The 17076-nt window shown below is 39.1% G+C and overlaps 1 protein-coding gene across 2 annotated transcripts in view; it reads right to left on the minus strand.

The window, feature by feature from the left end:
• Positions 1–16750, minus strand: part of ELP3 (elongator acetyltransferase complex subunit 3) — a 100483-nt gene extending 83733 nt beyond the window's left edge. Inside the window, exons 1-3 of one of the 2 annotated variants that reach the window (XM_036100828.2) lie at positions 16630–16744; positions 13501–13600; positions 10219–10357 (exon numbers count right to left, since the gene is read on the minus strand). In XM_036100828.2, coding sequence (XP_035956721.1) covers positions 10219–10357; positions 13501–13600; positions 16630–16648 — 258 coding nt within the window. In that variant the 5' untranslated portion in view covers positions 16649–16744. Of the gene's footprint in view, positions 1–10218; positions 10358–13500; positions 13601–16629 lie in introns of both variants that reach the window. The other variant, XM_036100829.2, reaches the window with a different exon arrangement.
• Between the last annotated feature and the right edge of the window lie 326 nt (positions 16751–17076).

Here is a 17076-nt window from a genome sequence, read left to right on the forward strand (position 1 = left end):
GCTTCTCTTTCTCTCTCTCTGTCTCTCATGAGTAAATTAAATCTTAAAAAAAAAAAAAAAAAGCATGAAGATCAGGACGCGTAGCAGACAGGGAATGACAATCACCTGTGTATGTACTTCTATTATTTTTATATTTTTAATTTTTTTTAAAGGTTTTATTTTAATTCCAGTTAGTTAACATCCAGTGTTTTTTAGTTTCAGATGTACTATATAGTGATTCAACAATTCCATCCATCACCTGGTACTCATGACAAGTGCACTCCTTAATCCCATTACCTATTTAACCCATCCCCCTAAATCCCACCCCTCTGGTAACGATCAGTTTGTACTATATACTTAATGTCAGTTTCTTGATTTGTCTCTTTTTTTCCCTTTGCTCATTTATTTTGTTTCTTAAATTCCACATGTGAGTGAAATCATATGGTATCTGTCTTTTTTTTTTTAAAGATTTTATTTATTTATTTGAGAGAGAGAGAGAGAGCACATGAGAGGGGGGGAGGGCCAGAGGGAGAAGCAGACTCCCTGCTGAGCAGGGAGCCCGATGTGGGACTTGATCCTGGGACTCCAGGATCATGACCTGAGCTGAACGCAGTCGCTTAACCAACTAACCCAGGCGCCCCGGTATTTGTCTTTTTCTGACTGCCTCATTTCGCTTAGCGTATCTCTAACTCCATCCATGTCATTGCAAATGGCAAGATTTCATTCTTTTTAATGGCTTTATAATATTCCATTGTATATATATACCACATCTCCTTTATCCATTCATGAATTGATGGACACTTGGGCTGCTGCCATAATTTGGCTATTGTAAATAATTCTGCTATAAATATAGGGGTACATGTACCCCTCTGAATTAGTGTTTTTGTATTCTTTGGGTAAATACCCAGTAGTGTGATTGCTGGCTTGCAGGGTAGTTCTATTTTTAAATTTCTGAGGAACCTCCATACTATTTTCCACAGTGGCTGCACCAGTTTGCATTCCCACCAGCAGTACAAAAGGGTTCCTTTTTCTCTACAGTCTTGTCAAAACAGTATCTTCTGTTGTTGCTTTTAGCCATTCTGATAAGTGTGAGAAGATAAATCATTGTGGTTTTGATTTGCTTATCTCTGATGGTAAGTCATGATGAGCATCTTTTCATGTCTTTTGGCCATCTGGATGTCTTCTCTGAAGAAATGTTCATGTCTTCTGCCCATTTTTTAATTGGATGGATGTTGAGTTGAATCAGTTCTTTATATATTTTGGATACTAACCCTTTATCAGATATGTCATTTGCAAATATCTTCTCCCATTCCATACGTTGCCTTTTAGTTTTCTTGTTTCCTTTGATGTGCAGAAGCTTTTTATTTTGATGTAGCCACAATAGTTTATTTTTGCTTTTGTTTCCCTTGCCTCAGGAGACATACCTAGAAAAAAGCTGCTTTGGCTGATGTCAAAGAAGATACAGGCTGCTCTCTTCTGGGATTTTTATGGTTTCAGGTCTCACATTTAGGTCTTTAATCCATTTTGAATTTATTTTTGTGTATGGTGTAAGAAAGTGGTCCAGTTTCTTTCTTTTGCATGTTGCTGTCCAGTTTTCCCAATACCATTTGTTGAAGAGACTTTTTCCCCAGTGGATATTCTTTCCTGCTTTGTCAAACATTAATTGACCATACAGTTATAAGTTTATTTCTGGGCTTTCCATTCTGTTCCACTGATCTGTGTGTCTATTTTTGTGCCAGTATCATGCTGTTTTGATTACTATAGCTTTGTAAAAGAACCTGAAGTCTGGAACAGTGATCCCTCCAGCTTTGCCTTTTTTTTTTTTTTTTTTCCAGGATTGCTTTGGTTATTTGGAGTCTTTAGTGATTCCATATGAATTTTAGGATTGCTTGTTCTAGTCCTAAGAAAAATGCTATTGGTATTTTGATAGGGATTGCATTAAATGTGTAGATTGTTTTGGGTAGGATGGAGATTTTAACAATATTTGTTCTTCTAATCTACGCATGGGATGTCTTTACATTTCTTTGTGTCCTCTTCAATTTCTTTCAAACTAATTTTATAGTTTTCAGAGTACAGGTCTTTCACCTCTTTGGTTAGGTTTATTCCTGGGTATCTTATTATTTTTGGTGTCATTGTAGATGGGATTGTTTTCTTAATTTCATTTTCTTAAGATTTTATTTTAGAGAGAGAGAATGAACGGGGGGGATGGGCAGAGGGAGAGGGAGAGAGAAAATCTCAGACTCCATGCTGAGCACAGAGTCTGACATGGGGCTCGATCTCATTACCCTGAGATCATGACCTGAGCTGAAATCAAGAGTCAGATGCTTAACTGACAGCCACCCAGGCACCCCTTAATTTCGCTTTCTGATGTTTCATTATTGGTGTATAAAAATGCAACAGGGGGCAGCTGGGTGGCTCAGTCAGTTAAGCATATGCTTTCAGCTCAGGTTGTGATCCCAGGGTCCTGGGATTGAGCCCTGCGTCGGGCTCCCTGCTCCGTGGGGAGCCTGCTTCTACCTCTCCCTCTGCCTGCTGCTCCCCCTGCTTGTGCTCTCTCTGTCAAATAAATAAATAAAATCTTAAAAAAATTAAAAAATAAAAAAAATAAAACTGCAACAGATTTCTCTACATTGATTTTGTATCCTGCCACTTTACTGAAATCATGTATCAGCTCTAGCAGGTTTTTGGTGGTCTTTTGAGTTTTCTACATGCAGTATCATGTCATCTGTAAATAGTGAAAGTTTTACTTCTTCCTTACTAATTTGGATGATTTTTATTTCTTTTTGTTGTATGATTGCTGCTGCTAGGCCTTCCTGTACTCTGCTGCATAGAAGTGGTGAAACAGGACATTCTTATCTTTGTTCCTGACCTTAGGGAAAAGCTCTGAGTTTTCCCCCCTTAAGGATGATGTTAGGTGTGGGTTTTTCATATATGGTATTATGTTGAGGTATGTTTATGTTGAAGTATGTTCCCTCTAAACCTACTTTGTTAAGGGTTTTTATCATGAATGTATGTTGTATTTTGTCAAATGCTTTTTCCTAGTCTATTAGGATGATCATATGGTTCTTTTCCTTTCCCTTATTGATGTGATGTATGGTGTTGATTGATTTGTGAATACTGAATCACCCTTGAAATCCAGGAATAAATCCCACTTAATTGTGAGGAATGATTTTTTTTTTTTTTAATGTATTGCTGGATTCAGTTTGCTAGTATTTTGTTGAAGATTTTTACATCTATGTTCATCAAGAATATTGGCCTGTAGTTCTCTTTTTTAGTGGTATCTTTATCTGGTTTTGGTATCAGGGTAACGAAGCCCTTATAGAATGAATTTGGAAGTTTTCCTTACTATTTTTTGGAATAGTTGGAGAGGAATAAGCATTAACTCTTCTTTAAATGTTTGGTACAATTTGCCCGTGAAGCCATCCAGTCCTGGGTTTTTGTTTGTTGGGAGTTTTTTGATAACTGATTCAATTTCTTTGCTGGTAATCAGTCTCTTCAAATTTTTCATTTCTTCCTGTTTCAGTTTTGGTAGTTTACATGTTTCTAGGAATTTATTTCTTGTGGGCTGTTAATTTGTTGGCAGTTTTTCATAATATTCTCTTATAATTGTATTTCTATGGTGTTGGTTGTTATTTCTCCTCTCTTATTTGTGATTTTGGGTCCTTTCTCTTGTTTTCTTCTTGATAAGTCTGGCTAGCCGTTTATCAATTTTATTGATCTTTTTCCAAAGAACCAGCTCCTGGTTTCACTGATCTGTTCTACTATTTTCTTAGTTTTTACATCATTTATTTCTGCTCTAATCTTTATTATTTCCTTCCTTCTACTTTTAGGTTTCATTTGTTCTTTTTTTTAGCTCCTTTAGGTGTAAAAGTAGGTTGTTAATTTGAGATTTTTCTTGCTTCTTGAGGTAGATCTGTATAGTTATAAACTTCCCACTTAGAACCACTTTTGGTGCATCCCAAGATTTTGGATTGCTGTGTTTTCATTTTTATTTGTGTCCATGTACTTTTTAATTTTTTCTTTTATTTCCTGATTGATCCATTCATTGTTTAGTAGCATGTTATTTAGCCTTCATGTATTTGTAGCCTTTCCATATTTTTTCTTGTGGTTCATTTCTAGTTTCATAGTGTTATGGTCAGAAAAGATGCATGGTATGACTACAATCTTCTTGAATTTGTTGAGGCTTGTTTTGTGGCCTAATATGTGATCTATTCTGGAGAATGCTCCATGTACATTTCAAAAGAATGTGTATTCTGCTATTTTAGGATGGAATGTTCTGAATATCTGTTAAATCCATCTAGTCCAATGTGTCATTCAAAGCTACTGTTTCCTTGTTTCTGGTTGGATGATCTGTCCATCAATGTTAGTGGGCTGGTAAAGCCCTCTACTATTATTGTATTACTATGGATTCATCTTTTATGTTTGTTATTAACTGTTTAATATATTTGGGTGCTCCCATGTTGGGTGCATAAATATTTACAATTGTTATATCTTCTTGTTGGATTGTCCCCTTTATTATTATATAGTGTTCTTCTTTGTCTCTTATTACATACAGTCTTTGTTTTAACATCTATTTTGTCCAATATAAGTATCACTACCCCAGATTTCTTTTGATATACATTTGCATGAGAGATGTTTCTCCATCCCCTCACTTTCAGTCTGCAGGTGTCATTAGGTCTAAAATGAGTTTCCTGTAAGCAGCATATAGGTTGGTCTTGTTTTTTAATTCATTGTCACCCTATATCTTTTGAAGCATTTAGTCCACTTATATTCAAAGTCATTATTGAAAGATATGTATTTATTACCATTTTATTCCTTGTTTTGTGGTTGTTCCTGACATTTTTCTCTGATCCTTTCTTCTCTTTCTCTCTTTCACGGTTTGCTAGTTTTCTTTAGTGATATATTTGGATTCCTTTCTCTTTATTCTTTGCATATCTATTAGTTTTTGATTTGTGGTTACCATTAGGTTTGTATATAACATCTTCTGCATATAGCAGTCTATATTAAGTTGATGGTTAAGTTTGAACCCATTCTTTACTCCTCTCCTCCCCATGTTTTAGGTATACGGTGCTATATTTTATATCCTTTTATTTTGTGAGTTTCTTAACTCATCTTTTACATAAATATTCATTTTTACTGCTTTTGTGTTTCCTATCTTCATACTGTCACTTTTGATCTTCTTTCCACTTCAAGAGTCCTCCTTAATATTTCTTGTGGGGCTGGTTTTAGTGGTCATGAACTCCTTTAGTTTTTGTTTGTCTGGGAAGCTTTTTTTTTTTTTTAAGATTTTATTTATTTATTTGAGAGAGAGTGAGAGAGAGCATGAGAGCAGAGAGGGTCAGAGGGAGAAGCAGACTCCCTGCTGAGCTGGGAGCCTGGTGCGGGACTCGATCCTAGGACTCTAGGATCATGACCTGAGCCGAAGGCAGTCACTTAACCAGCTGAGCCACCCAGGCACGCCTGTCTGGGAAACTCTTTTATCTCCCCTTCTATTCTAAATGATAGCCTTGCTGGATAGAGTATTCTTTTTTTTTTTTTTTTTAAGATTTTATTTATTTATTTGACAGAGAGAGACACAGCGAGAGAAAGAACACAAGCAGGGGGAGTGGGGGAGGGAGAAGCAGGCCTCCCGACTAGCAGGGAGCCCGATGCAGGGCTCGATCCCAGAACCCTGGGATCATGACCTGAGCCGAAGACAGACGCTTAACGACTGAGCCACCCAAGCGCCCCTGGATAGAGTATTCTTTTGACTGAAGATTTTTCCTATTCAGCACTTTGAATATATCATGCCACTCTCTTCTGGCTTGCAAGGTTTCTGCTGATAACCTTATGGGGCTTTCCCCTGGTATGTAACTGTCTGCTCTTGCTGCTTTTAAGATACGTTTTTTGTTTTTTTTTAATCACTACTTTTTCCCATTTTAATTACACTATGTCTTGGTGTGAATCTGCTTTTGTTGCTTTTACTGGGCATTCACTGTGCCTCCTGGATGTGAATATCTGTTTCCTTCCCTAAACTAGGTAAGTTTTCAGCTATTATTTCCTCAAATAAATTCTCCTCCCCCTTTGATTTCTCTTCCTCTTCTGGGACACCTATAATATGAAGGTTATTACATTTGATGGAGCCACTGAGTTCCCTATATCAATTCCAATTTTGCATAATTCCTTTTTCTCTCTTTTGTTCAGCTTGATTATTTCCATTACTTTGTTTTTAGGTCATTAATTCGCTCCTCTGCTTCTTCCATCCTGCTATTCATTCCATCAAGTATGTTTCTCATTTCATTTATTGAGCCCTTTATCTCTGCTATGTTATTCCTTATCTCTGCTATGTTATTCCTTATCTCTGTATTAAGTACTTTACTCATGTCTTCTACTCTTTTCTCAAGTCCAGTGAGTATCCTTATGATCATTGCTTTAAGTACCCCATAAGGCATGTTACTTATATCTCCTTTGCTTAGATCTCTGGCTGTGGTCTTGTCTTTTTCCTTTTTCTTTCTTTTCTCCCTCCCTCCCTCTTTTGTTCTCTCTTTCTCCCTCCCTCCTTTCTTGTCTTTCCTTTTCTTTTGTTTTTTCTTTCCTTTCATTTGCAATAAATTTCCCTGTCTTCACATTTTGTCTCTGTTTCTCTGTGTTAGGAAAGTCAGCTACATCTCCCGTTCTTGAGGGTAATGGCCTTATGAAGAAGTCCTGTACTGCCCTGCTGTGTACTGTCCCCAGTTCCCCAGGGCCTGGCGCTTCTGGGAATGTCACCAATGTGTGCTGCATGTGCTGTGCTTTTTATCCTAGCTGTTATATCCTTTAGGCCAGTCATCTTCAGAGGCTATCTTTGCCTTTTGTGAGAGTACTTGGCCCCTGACCTGAATGTAGTGCATTTTAACCAGGCGTGCTCTGGTCTGCTTGTGAATGAGACCTGTCACCACTGCTGTCTGAACAGGGGCTCCACAAAACTTCTGAGTCAGGAGACACAGTATAAGCAGGAGTTTGGGCCGGTCTTCAGGGGGAAGGGACTCGCCAACCTGGGACTGAGGCAAGTGTGATGGGGAAGGGCAGTTCCACAGGAGTAAAGGCACTTGAAGTGGGCTTGGTATAAGCAAGTTAGGTAGCAAGTGTGGGTGCTGCGCTGATTCCCACAGGTGGCCCTGTACTCACGCTGAGGGATGGGTGAGGGAAATGGTGCCCGTCAATTCTGTGTTCCTGGAGGGGTCTCTCCTTGAACTCTGCTTCTCTGGGATGTGCTCTGAGGTGAGCAAATAACCTCTGTACTGTGTCCCCCAGGTGCTCTTCAGATTGCTGTTTCCACACTGTATGTCATGGGTTGTTTGCCTAGCTTCTAAGAGCAGTGCAATGCCCTCTGGGCTCTATCCCAGCCAAGCCCACTGACCTTTAAAATTCCAGTCTTTAAGTCCGCTGGTTGCAAAAACTCCCAAAATTCAGCCCCTCTCACTTGCCAAGCCAATTGCTATGGGAATTCATTCTCCCTGTGGGCTCCCTGGTGTGACAGTTATTAGTCTGTCTCTCACCCTTCTCTGCCACTGTGGCTCTCTCCCCACCACAGCGGCCATGATCTCTTTCTCTCCCAAACTGCATCTCTGCACTTACCACCTTCTTCAGTGTGGGCTCTTCTCTACTTTTAGTTGTGTAGTTTGTTCTGCAATTCTTCAGGTCAATTTCTGGGGTATTTAGGATGATCTGATAGTTATCTAGTTGTATTTGTAGGATGAGGTGAGCCTAGGGTCCTCCTACTCTGCCATCTTCCAACCTCTCCCTGTACTTCTGATATTTTTAATAGTTCACTCTGGTGATATTGGCAAAGATGGATTTGGTGCAGGTAAGAAAAAGTAGACTAGTTAGGAAATAACTGAAATAGTCTAAAAAGAAATAATGAAGGCCAGAATATCCCTACCAGTGGTGGTAGGAATGGACAATGCATTTCACATCTTTTGGAAACTGAGTGGATAGAGGCACCATGAACTAGGATGGAGAAGAAAGATGAATGAGCAAGTTTGAGGTTAGTTTTGGTTATATTATACTTGAGGGTATATAGGCAGTCAAAGGAGAGATGTTTAACAGGCACTTTGACAAAAGCCTGAAGCTTGAGGAGTGGTCAGAGCTGGAAGTCAGCATATAACAATACTTAGAAATGTCAACAGATGAGATCACCAAAGAAGGCATGTATAGTACTAAGAACAGTGGACCCAGGACAACAGAAAACATCAATTTTTAGAGGCAAGCAGAACAAGAACAGACCTCAAAGAAAGAAAAGAAGTAACTAGAGGTAGGAGGAGGAGGAGAGAGAATGGTGTCATGGAAGCCAGGCTTATTAGCCAGGTTAAGGAAAGGTTGATAAGTCTTTGTCTTCCATAGCAGCAAGCTCATACATAATGCTCAAAACTAAAAATTCAAGACTTATCTATAGAGTGTGTTATTTGGGGATATAGAAGCAAATGCCAAGAAATCAGCTAAGAGTTAAAAGTGCTTGCCCTGAGGGGAAAAATGGGAGGTGAGGGGTTTGAAACTATGGCTGACCTTTGAACAAAGCATGGGTTAGGGGTGACAACCCCTCAACTCAGTTGAGTAACTGCATATAACTTTTGACTCCCCAGAAACTTAATTATTTTCATAGTCTACTGTTGATCAGAAGCCTTACTGGTAACAGAAACCATCAATTAATACATATTTTGTATGCTATAGGTATTGTATACTGTATTCTTACAATAAAGTAATCTAGACAAAAAGAAGTATCAGGACAACCATAAAGAAAATACATCTATAGTACTGTACTTATGGGAAAAAATCTGCCTGTAAGTGGACCCATGCAGTTCAAACCCATGTTGTTCAACTGTATTAATTTCTCTTAAAGAACCCTTTACACTAGGTACAAATAAATAAAACAAAAACTCTTAAGTACAGAGAGAAGAGACCAGAATTAGTGATTCATTGTGTATAAAAGTTTTAGGGTTTAATTAGTTACAAATGCAGTATGATCCAGGAGATATGGCCACTAAACAAGTCAACATAAACTGTAATTACCAAGTTTTATACTCCCAACCAAATAAGAGATTGAATTTCTATGATCATATCAGAAACACACAATTCAATTCTGGGTATCATGTTTTAAGAGGGTCCAAATCCTATCTTTCACACTCATCCTTTATATCCTAAAGCCCCTACCCTAATTCCAGTTCTTAATATATTTTACACCTAGATCAAGCCAAGAGTATGCTAACTGGTCTTTTTGGTTCCAAGCTACTCTACATCTTGTATCCAAATTAATTTTCTGAAAATCTGGTTTGTTCACATCACTCTCCTCTAATATCTTTAACAGTTTCCTATTACCCAGCTTCTTTGCAGACATTTAAGATCTTTTACAAGCTGATCCCAAATTAACTCTTTAACCTAATGTCCTGCTGCTTTCTCAAATGGAGTATCAACTCCAGTCAGTGTGAGGTACTCACTGTACCCTACACACATCTTACCTCTTATAATACCTCTACTTCTGTGCCTTAGTTCCTTGTGTCCTTGCTCCCATTATTCTTCAAGTCTGCTCTTCTCTGCTTATATGGGCACCATTTATATGTCAAGCAAGTGCCATGCTTTCTCTAGGGCTTTCCCTAGTCTCTTTTACTGCAGGGACATCTTTGTCCTCTGGACTTCCACAGTGCTTCCCATTACGTCAGTCGCTTCCCAAAAACCACATACAGAATGCCTTTGTACCATTAACTACCTTTTAAAAGTACAAGGGGCGCCTGGGTTGAGCGTCCTACTCGTGATTTCAGCTCAGGTCATGATCTTGGGGTCATGAGATTGGGCCCAGCCTCGGGCTCTGCACTCAGCACAGAGTCTGCCTGAGATTCTCTCCTCCTCCCTCTGCCTCTTCCCTTACTCATGCGCTCTCTGTCTCTCTCAAATAAACAAAATCTTTTAAAAGTAAAAGTACCTTTTATAAGTATCAATTGTATTGAAAGCCATGACCTTAAAATGGCCAACAATATTTATAACATGGAGATAGTCACGAAGCCTCAATTTATACTTTTAAGGACATTAAAACATAATCTACTCCTTTAAGCATAGTGAGTGTTTTTCAACATTCTGCACATGTCTCTACTGCAACCCATATCATAATATATGGATTTTATTAAACTGAATCCCCCTTTTCCACCTCACTACCTGGGTGTTACATGGAGGCAAGGATTTCTGGCAGAATAGATATGGAATCAATATTTCATGAATCAAATTACTCACCCCACTGGCAGTTCTGATGGGTTTTGCCTTTAATTTGGGGACTAAGACCTTTCGATACTGAGGTGGGACCGCAGCGATGATATCCACCAGGCGGGGCTGTGCTGAAAGGCCATATTTGGCAGCTGTCCTGGTTTTCACCCTGGAAGTAAAGCATCTAGCATTATCAAGATCATAATATTTCAAGGCATACTACCAAAAGAATGGCCTACAAATAACATCATCAACTCCTGTCACTCCCCTATCTTTTCACCCAGTGACAACAGTGGCTTTAAAATTTGTGAGTATCAGAAAAATAGAAGAAAATCAGGAAAACATATCAATGACTTCTTCTTACTCCGGAGTACCAGAAAGAAAACAAGATGACTACAGGGAAGGTCCCAGGACAGTGACACAAGGTAGGTCTCATTTAACAAACTGCTCTAGCTTCACAGCGTTCTACCCTTTTCTCAACCTCAACACTATAGCATCTGGGATTAATTCTGTTGTAAGGGACTGTTTATTACACTGTAGGATGTTTAGCAGCTTCATCGGCCTCTACCCACCAGCACCCCACTTCCCATTGTTAACAAGTAAAAATGTCTCCTGGGTGGGTGGGTGGGGGGTATCATGCCTGGTTGTGAGCTATGGTCTTAGACCAGACAAACAAACAAAAAACAATTTGAAGGAAAGGTGTACAGAACCAAATAGTAAATAAGGTATATATATTTTTAAAGTGTTTTAAAACTTTTTCTAACATAAAATAATATATACATAAAAAACAGAACATAAAACATATAAACATACTTTAAAATTTATGAAGCAAACACTTGTGTTACCTACACTCCAAGGAATACAATATGATCAGCACTTCAGAAAACCCATTTACCCTTTCCTGATTATAACTTTATCCCCAATCCCTAGAAATAACCTTCAACCCAACTAATATTCCTTGCTTTTCTCTATAATTTTACTGGTTTCTTGTTTCTTGGTGCTAGCAAACCCTAACAGTCACCTTAATTTCTCATTTTAATCCATCTAAAAATATTGTGACGTATTTGCATCATTTTTTTTAAATTTTAAATATTTTATTTATTTATTTGACAGAGAGAGACACAGCGAGAGAGGGAACACAAGTGGGGGGGGGGGTGGGAGAGGGAGAAGCAGGCTTCCCGCTGAGCAGGGAGCCCGATGCGGGGCTTGATCCCAGGACCCAGGGACCATGACCTGACCTGAAGGCAGACGCTTAACGACTGAGCCACCCAGGCGCCCCTGCATCATTTTCAAAAAATATTAACTCAGTACCTGATTTGTAAAGAGTACAAGTACTTGGTATGCCAGAAGGTATAAGGCATAGTTGTTTCATGCTCTATGTTTGTATGTTGCTATGTTTTCAGATAGGCATTCACAAAAATAAATGTGTAAGTGATAAAAATATATGTGATAAAACACACATACAATAATGAATGTGTCCAGAGTTCAAGAGAGGAACTCAATGGGTGCTGGGGAGACAGTCATGGAAAATAGGCACAGAAAAGAGTTGGCTTCAGGCAGGCAGTGAAGACATGGAGATGCCACTGAGAACAAATAGGCTGGCTTATGTGAAGACACAAAAACAGGAATGCACATATTTTAAGATATATGGGTAGACTTAATATAAAGCAGGACACTTTCAATGTAAAGGTACAGAAATTTAAAAAGTTGGGCAAGTTGAAGCCAAACCAAGAGGCCTTACATAATGGGCTGAGGAATTTGCATTTAATTTCATAAATGTTGGGGACATACTGAAAATTCCTGTACAGGGAAATGACATGATAAAAGATGAGAACAAGGAACAATTAACCCAGCAGGAGATATAGACTGAAAGCATAAGCTACTGCAGTAGTCTAGAATTAAGTTCAAAAAGGGATGAATTAGGGAGTTAGTAGTGGAAATGAAAGTGAGAGTCATAATGAAGAGAGAGTAGGCAAAATTTAAATATTAACTGGAACTAATGAAGAGGACACTAGAGTTTCTTTTTTTTTTAATGTTTTATTTATTTATTCATGAAAGTCAGAGAGAGAGAGAGAGAGAGGCAGAGGGAGAAGCAGGCTCCCCGCCTAGCAGGGAGCCCGATGAGGAACTCCATCCCAGGACCCTGGGATCATGACCTGAGCCGAAGGCAGACGCTTAACCATCTGAGCCACCGAGGCCCCCCTAGAGTTTCAAGCCTGGGTGAAGGTTAATACAATTAAGCAAAGAGGACATCTGCATAGAGGCTTGTTTTCAGGAAGATGTTAGCGTAAACTTTAGATGTGCTAAATTAAAGAGACTGACAAAAAATACAAGAAGAAGAAATGTTCACTAGAAATAAAAGACTTTTGTATAATTAGCAGTATAGCCAACAATGACAGAAAAGCAACTTCTAAAGACAGGATAGAAAAATCAGTAAAATATAACTCCACAGTCAAGAAAGGATAGTTAAGTAACTTATTTATTCCTTTAGCAAAAGTTTATTAAGCACAATATTCCAAGGAAGTGATAAAACACTGTAGTATCTCAAGCACAAGAAACAGTCTTAAAAAGGCCATGCTGTGGTGATTTAAATCACTGATGACCTACTGGGTGTGGGGAGAAAATCTTTTCATTAGAGCAGATCTACTTAGTGAATATCTAATGGAAAAAAAAGATGCAGAGATGAAAGACTACTCTTAACTGAGGATGTAGCAAAGTCAAAACTGAACATGACTGTGGAAAGGAAACAGATGAACAGGTCAAAAAGCTATAAAGTAGGAAAGGGTTGGATTAGATCAAAGACCCCAAACGCAGGGTTTTCCTAAAAGAGCTACTGCTTCCTGAGACAGGAGGAAGGGAACAAGGATGTGAAGTGATGCAGCAAAGAAGATAACGGGGCTCTGAGACAGATGATCTAATTCCAAATCCCAGTTCTGCCAATTACTAGTTCTTTACTTTTAGACAAATTATCTAATATTCCTGTCTCATACCCAACTGTCAAATGAGGGTGATATAAGAACCTAACTCACACAGTTTTTGAGAGGACCAACTGAACTAATACAATGCACTACTAACAGTGATTGGGACATAGTAAGCACCCAATAAATATTAGAAGCTATTAGTATTCTTAGGCTGTGATAGAATTTTGCCATAAATGAGTGACAGGGCAGAGCAGAAAGCTAAGTTCTCAATTAAAATATAAAACGTGAGATAGGAAACAAGTCATATTTGATAATTTCAATTGATAATTTCAATAAAAAGATCTACCACCTAAGAACAAGACTGCCTTCTTTGTTTTATAAATCAACTTACTTATTCAGATCAATGTCTTTCCCCTGTTCGTGGGCTTCAATTAGTTGTTTAATAACATCTCCTATAGTCAGCATCATCAGCTCAGCAGGGCTGAGATCTCCTGGAAAAATAATATTTAACAATGTAAAAAACCATATAACCCGGTAAAGTTTTTTGTATTTATTTTTTTCTTCCAAAATTATTCCAACTATCTCAGATGAACAGCTCAAGTTTACAAGACACCAAACTTCCACTGTTTACAGTTTGAGCATACCTTTTGTATCCTTAATTAAAACAAACCTGCTTCATCTATATATGGGGAGAATTCACTTTAGAAGTACAAACATTGTAAGAATGATAGATACAGGAAAGAATAGAGACAAACATGAGGAGAAAGAACCTAATTGCACAAGAAAGCATCAAAGTGGTTAAAATAGCTTCCCTTTATCTCCAGAATTATGATATTTAGATGCATTATTTCATCTCTCAGAATGCAGTAGATAGAATAGGAATATTTGCTTGTCCCACAAAAATGCCACCAAGGAGTAAAGTTGAAACTCAAATCCAGGTATCCACAGACGTAATATTACAAAGCAATGCAATGCTCCTTCGTAATACAAAGAATGTTGGTTCTATACTTGCCTAGGGATCTAAGAGATAGTCTGTCCACCATCATGACCTTCTGGCAACTGAGGCTGACATGACAAGCAGAAGCTGACAGGTTCTTACATGACTCCATCCCAATTACAATAGATCGGTTCAAGGTCAGGCACCTACCCAAGTCAGGCCAATCTGAGCTCTTTCCTCAAGGCAAAAAATGCCACTCTCCCACCAGTGATATGGCTTGGGAACTGCCACCAAGCATACTTCCAGCCTGTAGAGAACGCTAGTGCGCAGAGACAATGGAGTCATCAGGGAGAAGAATAGATGAGAAAGCCCTGGCAGTAATGGAGCCCCTTTATGTACCTCATTTGAAACCTCACAACACTGTAAGGTAGATGGTGTTAGCCCCTTTTACAGGTGTTAAAAATTAAGGGAAGTTAAGATGCCATTGTAAATGGAATAGTTACAACTCAAATCCAGGTGTTTTCTCCACAAGTTCCATGCTTTTTTCTCTGTACTAAGCTGCCTCTAACTTAATGAAGCAAAGTTAACACACACGATGTTGAGGGAAAAAAGTCCATCTATAATCAAAAGCTAAATGCTTTCGAAACCACGTAATTCAGAGTTCCAAAAAGGCGGTTCAAGGACCATGTAACAGAGGTAGGGTTGGTGGTGGTGCTGGAAGAAGAGGGAGAGGGAGGAGAGGAAGGGAAAGGAGGGTCTCTTTCTTCATTAAACCAAAGCAGCTTGGCTTTTGCATCTGTAATATATTGAAGCTCTATGTAATAATCTGGAGAGGAGAAGAGGATTCAGGTGATAATAAAAACAGATAAAGATTTGAAAACCACATATACAGCTCTTGAGTATAAAAAAATTAACTAGAGAAGCAAATTAGTAAGAAAAGGCTTCATGGAGGAAACGGCAGAGGGGACTTTAAAGAAAGGAAAGGAGTGGACAAGTGAAACAGAGGACAATCCAGAAGGAACAATGTCAGGTATAGGAATTATCTATCTTTGTGTAAAGGAGTGTTGCCTAACAAGGTTCAATAAAAAAACAGATTATAGGATACACTGACTACTAGGCAAAGGCATTTAAATGGAGTGGAGAATAATAATATTCTCAAGTTTGGGAGTAAAAAGATGAAAGTAGTGTTTTAAAAAAAGGACATAAGAAAATGATACAAAAATGATTCAGAAGGTAAAAAGAATACATAGAATTTGATACTAAATAAAAGGCTCTTGAAAGCCAATAATGTAAAACCCCCACAAGATTTAAAAGTAAAAATCTTGGATATTAGGCTCCCATCCCTAGCTCCCAACCCCTACTGGCTGTGTGATAATGGGAAGATCAAAGACTTCTGTATTCCCATTTCCCTGCCTGCCAAATTGGGATAAAACATACACATTTGACAAGACTATTCTAAGAATCAATTCAAATAACGTATAGGAAAGCCAAAGTAGTATTCAAATATTAGTTATTGATGGAGGTGGATTAAGAGGATGATGGCCAAAATGATGAGTAATAAACTATTTCAAGAGGCAGGGCTTAGTGATAGATGAAGTGAAGAGTGGGAAGCTGTCTGGCCTGATAGTCTGAGGAAGAGCAATGCAGGAGAAGATGACTAACTGGGGGCATGTAGTGTGATGCCACAAGACAACTGAAAGTAACCTGGACATTTGGAGCTGTTGTTCTAGGAAATGGTAGTGGATGCCCAGAGGCATAGTGATTAAAGACAGATTTAAAAGAAAAAAATTGTGGTTTTTTGGGTGCACACAGACAGCCTGCATCAGTTCCACTTCCTACGTATAATTTTGGGCTGGGTAAGTTACTTAACTCTTTGAATCTCCCGCGGGAAAGATTCCACTTTCCATCACAGTGGAAATGATATCCATTTCAAAATTATTAGCAAAGGCTCAATAAATAGTAGCTATTATTATCATAGCCATCAATCATGATTAGACCGACTGCTCACATGAGTGTACAGAAATAAGTTTAGAACTTGTGAGAAAATACTTACAAATCTGACTCCATCCTGTTGAAAACAAAAGATGGAACTGCACCATGCTAATTCAGGAGGTAGTATAAACGAAAATAACTACACAACTGTCGCACAGAAAACCAAGAACTCAGAGTTTTTCTTTTTTTTAAACCCAGATCTTAAAGGAAAATCTCAAAAAAAAAAAAAAGGTGAAATGTACCATAAAACAAATTTTAGCAAATTAAGAGACCCGAGAGCACTGTGAATCGACCGACCACATTAACTCCTTGGACAGCATACCTTGGAACAAAGCTTTTCCTGCCATCTACACAAAAGACATCAAGTGACTGCCAAAAAGGAAAAGGGTAGGCTGGTTTAAAAAGCACAACAGGTAAAACGAGAAGGCAAGGGGCTGGAGCCGACACACAGACTGACCCTAGGGTGGCAGGGCGACTGGCTCAGGCAGAGGAGTCCCGCGGGAAAAACTGCGTTCAGCACCTCACCGCCCAGGTGTTCGCCCCTTCCCTATCACCCCGCTTGCCCCGTCTTCCTCTCCCTCCCTTCCGTACCTTTCCGCTTCTGCTTCATTTCTCCGCGGCCGTAGTATCTGCTACCACACACAAGGTAGCTACCAACTTGGACCTCGGGGAAAGTTGACAGCCACAAAGCAACCCCAGCGTGTCGTAAAATGACGGTCAACGTATCGTAAAGCTGTTCCCAGAAGACGGCGAGCGCAGAGGCCTGACCCGCTCCCCAGCGGCGACTCGGGAAGCTGCAGGAGGCGGGGAAAATGGGCCGCAGAGGATGTTCCTTCCTGGGGTTTAAGGGTTGTAGGATGGGATTGTCTGAAGGCAAAGGACAGGTTGGGCGTTAGAAAGCTCGACCTGGATAGTAGAGCGACCGAACAATGTCTATGAATAGGGGCTACGCTAGCAAGCCTAAATGGGAGTGTCGATGTGGGTGCTCTCTAAATAAGGAGACCAGGGCGCGCCCGAGTGGGAGATAGTCTGAGGACG

This window comes from Halichoerus grypus, chromosome 3, assembly GCF_964656455.1.
Source record: "Halichoerus grypus chromosome 3, mHalGry1.hap1.1, whole genome shotgun sequence".
In the NCBI taxonomy this organism is placed as follows: Eukaryota; Metazoa; Chordata; class Mammalia; order Carnivora; family Phocidae; genus Halichoerus; species Halichoerus grypus.